Source organism: Poecilia formosa, unplaced genomic scaffold, assembly GCF_000485575.1.
Source record: "Poecilia formosa unplaced genomic scaffold, Poecilia_formosa-5.1.2 Scaffold1093, whole genome shotgun sequence".
Lineage (NCBI taxonomy): Eukaryota > Metazoa > Chordata > Actinopteri > Cyprinodontiformes > Poeciliidae > Poecilia > Poecilia formosa.
In genome coordinates this window covers 27,685-31,568 of record NW_006801032.1, presented here as the reverse complement: position 1 = coordinate 31,568, position 3,884 = coordinate 27,685, and the positions used below count along the sequence as shown (strand labels likewise).

General features: G+C 36.5%; 1 protein-coding gene across 1 annotated transcript; it reads right to left on the bottom strand.

The window, feature by feature from the left end:
* LOC103132508 (uncharacterized) lies at positions 1 to 3,884 on the bottom strand. Its single transcript, XM_007544309.2, has 2 exons — positions 3,733 to 3,884; positions 1 to 2,790 (listed from the first exon to the last, which is right to left on the bottom strand). Exon 2 carries the CDS (start codon positions 2,642 to 2,644, stop codon positions 1,028 to 1,030), a length of 1,617 nt encoding a protein of 538 aa, XP_007544371.1. The 5' UTR covers positions 2,645 to 2,790; positions 3,733 to 3,884; the 3' UTR covers positions 1 to 1,027.

Below are 3,884 nucleotides of genomic sequence, written 5' to 3'. Positions count from 1 at the left end.
GGTATCAAAAATAACATGTCATCTCAGATGCAAAGATAGGACAAGTACTAATTGTTAATAAAATACCAAAAATCTGTAACTTGTCGACAACAAGGACATTGGTGCAGGTGTTAGATCAATTGCTCATTTCTGAACATGACAATTTTGCTTGAATTTGATCAAATAACCTCAGCTTTTGCACTGCATTCTATAGTTTCTATTTATAACATTAGGAACAAATGGATTTCTTTAAAAGCTGTGTGAAACAATCACACAGCTTGATTGATGACAGGTGAACAGCACATTTGCTTAGTGACAAGAACATTTATAAAACTAAGGAAAATGTTGAAGAATGTTTTCTATAACTTTCTATTGTACATTTGGATTCAACAGCAAATACAAAAGATTAACACCTGAACGTTCCTTAACAGATGTTTTTGTTTTTCATGTTTATTTTCAACACACATTTTCAGACATAAAAAATTCAAAATGAACTGACCCATATTCACCATTTGCAAGTGTTGAAACATTGTGTAAGAGTTTCACTATAAATCAGTTTCTTGTTTTATTCCACATCTATTCTAGACCCAATTACTAAATAACAAATAAATGTATAAGTATTACTCCTTACCAAAAGAGTTTGTGATTTAACTAAACTGTCACTTAATATGTGTTCTACTAAAGAAAGCTTAAAAGCTAGTTTTATTATAACTTTATATGTCTCTAACAATATTTTTCTTGTTACCGTTGAATGTTTCTATCCAGCAGCTGGAGATGTGAGATCAAGTCAAGATGCTTTTGGATGTAATAAACAGTTATTCATTTGTTTTGTGGCAACTTCATTGTATAATGTGAAACTATAGGTACAATAAAAGAAACTTGAATATTCTTAGCTAAAACTGAGCTTCCATCAGAAATGGGTAACTTCCATCAATTTCTTTTAAGCAGGAATAATTTCTCTCAGTTCAAAATACATATTCTTTATGTTTCTTTGCAGTTCTGCTCTACTCTGATTGAACATTTCAAAAGTAGTACATTCCAGTATGAATCAAACAATGTCCATTACCCAGACATTGCTTTCAAGAACTGCATTGAATTCAGAACGAAAATCTGGGAAGTTTTCATAGCTGTCTGCTATTTTCAGAGTACTTCCACATGTGTGTCCCATAGGTCTTCTAGTGAACTCTGTCATATCTTGAAATTCCACAAATATACTGTTTGTTACAATAAGATCAGATCCAGTGCAAAATCGCAAAAATTTCTGAAGCTTAATGTCATCCAGCTCTCTTATGAATCTTTTGAGATGATTCTCTACTTCCTTTTGCTTTGGATTTAAATCTACAGCAAATTTCAGCAGCTGACAGACTTTTTTGGAAGTTGGTTGCAGGTCTTTGAACAGCTTGTTCAGTGCCTCTGGGCTGAGGGACAGATGTGGGTAGATGATCTCCCTCCAACAGTCAATGACGAACATTGGTTTTTGGACAAGCTCTTTGTGAGCTATTTCATCAAGAATATTAGGAAAACTTTCAGGAGTGATTCTTTTTCTACAGCCATAATTGTCAAGAACTTCCACAAGATCATCAAGGTCAACAGCAGAAAAATTCTTAACTGCCTCCCTCAAAACTTCACATTCTTGGCTGCTCACAAACTGTAGAAAATGTGCTTTAAGATCGCTGTAAACATTACTGAAAAGCACCTGTTCAAGAAAAGGGATTGCAATTTTATTTGGAAAATACTGACAGTCTCGGTAGCCTTTCAAAAGGATTCGCCCAACTGCCTTCCATTTTTCAGCGGTAAAGTCATGACGGATGAATGGCACTTTCACTGTTGTACCAAGTGTGTATCGCTCATAGAATTCATTCCAGAAGCAAGTGAGAACATCTCTCAGTAATCCTGAGCCAGTGCCTGCTTCTTCTGTGTTGTCTGGAAGTATGCGTTTTACATTCAGTGTTTTTCTCAAAATCTCTTCATCAGAGAAAGCAGTAATAAGGTCATGTAAAGTGTCAGCATAGCGTACAGTGATCATGATTGCATCTTCTGGATTTGCTGGACTTGGGGGAACCACAAAACCCTCATAGATTAATGTGTCGTCTGTATCTTCCTCAGCATCTAGAATGGGACCAAAAGTAATTTCTGAATCATCTAAAAGTTCTGGACTATGTAGGACTTCAACAGAATTACTCCTGACTTCCACCACCTGCAATGGATTAAATTCACTGCTACTGCTTTCCAAGACAAATACGACTTCAGATGTGTCACTGTTATCTTCTTCTGGATCTTTTGGTTTTGTTGCAATGTAGAAGCGTAACATTGACAGTCTTGCTGCTTCATACATGTTGCCAATAGTCAGGCCAATGTCTTCAGTAAGGTGGCTCTGTTTAAAGTCCCAAACCTCAAACTCAAAATCTGATTCAGGTCCCTTAGGCGATGTGCCATCAGGAAAAAAAAGGGTCTTTCCTTCTTGAAGAATGTCTTTTAATCCAGCATCAGTGGCCATTTGAATTTTTCTAGTGCCACCTCCCTGCTTCGCTCTCACCTGTTTGGTAGTTTTTCCATCATTATGTATCCATCCAATCTCAACATTTTGTGTTCCCCTTTGCTTCTTTTTCTGTTTTGTACTTTCATGTATTGATGTCTCCTTTGGACTTTCCTTTCTGTTCTTCATTTTCTCACGAAGCTTTTGAAGAAGTCCTTGTTTTCTTTTGGATAATGGCTGTTTGCTTCTGCAGTAGTTGAAAACAGCAATTCTGTTCCAGGTAAGTAGTTTTCAAGTGTTGCATCGCCCATGAGACCTATGACCTCACGGTCAATCTGCACACAAACAGATGAGAAAGGACAATTATTTACACTGCAAATCAACGTTAAAGTTACCTTTAATAATGTATCCTTAGGTCCCTGCTTAAAGCGATTTACTGTTTAGGGGAGAATTACAGTAATAGCAGCAGTAAATGTTCAATTCTCTATTTTACTGAAAAAGATGAAGGACTGGATTGGTTAGCATGCAAGTATAAAACAGATTTGGAAATATACAGTCAATTTAAGGTAAAAGGCATCATGCATAAAAACACACAAGGTATTGTTAACAGTTCATTTTTTATTACAAAAATTAAACATCACATTAAGTTTGATTTCGTTAAATGAAGCCTACCATTTCCACACCTGTGCAATAAATGTACTGATAGTGTAGCTCAGGGAGTGAGATGTAATTTCAGTCCTGAGCTGACACATCACACAGTGCAGGAAAATTATTTCGTGATTCTCATAATGTAACTTTTTTAAACGCTGTAACACAAACACATGACAAAATAGCATAGTTGGTGTTGGAAAATATAGTGAAGGGATCCTACGATCAGATCTACAGACAGCCGCAGATCGGTGGCTGTATGACTTGCACCAGATCGATGCAAGTCATACATTTTTCTTTTAAATATATGCATATATAAACGTTTCTGTCCTCCACTGAACTAAAAGTTACAGTTTAACACAGCAGACATCTTATTTAGAAGGTGGCTGACATACAGCTAACCTTAGTTTCATTATAAAACATTCAAACAGAAGAACAATAAAATAAACGCATCAAATACTTACTGGACAATTCCAGCAATCAACAGCTGTTACATCCTTTATTCAGCTGTGTGATTTAACATTGTAAATCACGCTTATTCCTATAACCGCGTAAGCTAACAAACATGCTAACAACTAGCCACAACCGTTCGGATTTAGAGACCAAACTATCTCATTTGATTTACTCACCTTTTGTTCTTCCATTAGTGCAATGGAAGCTTCGGGGACTCCTCTGGCACGCAAAAACTCACTTAAATCATACATCTTTCTCCAGAACGTTAGTTAGCTGTCCGCCACGACTCGCATCTGTGGGTCTGAAGCTGGTTGCTTGTCTGGGTCAC

What these genes read in the sequence shown, in the direction of transcription:
- LOC103132508 (XM_007544309.2), bottom strand. Translation starts at nt 2,644, where the DNA reads ATGAAGAACAGAAAGGAAAGTCCAAAGGAGACATCAATACATGAAAGT.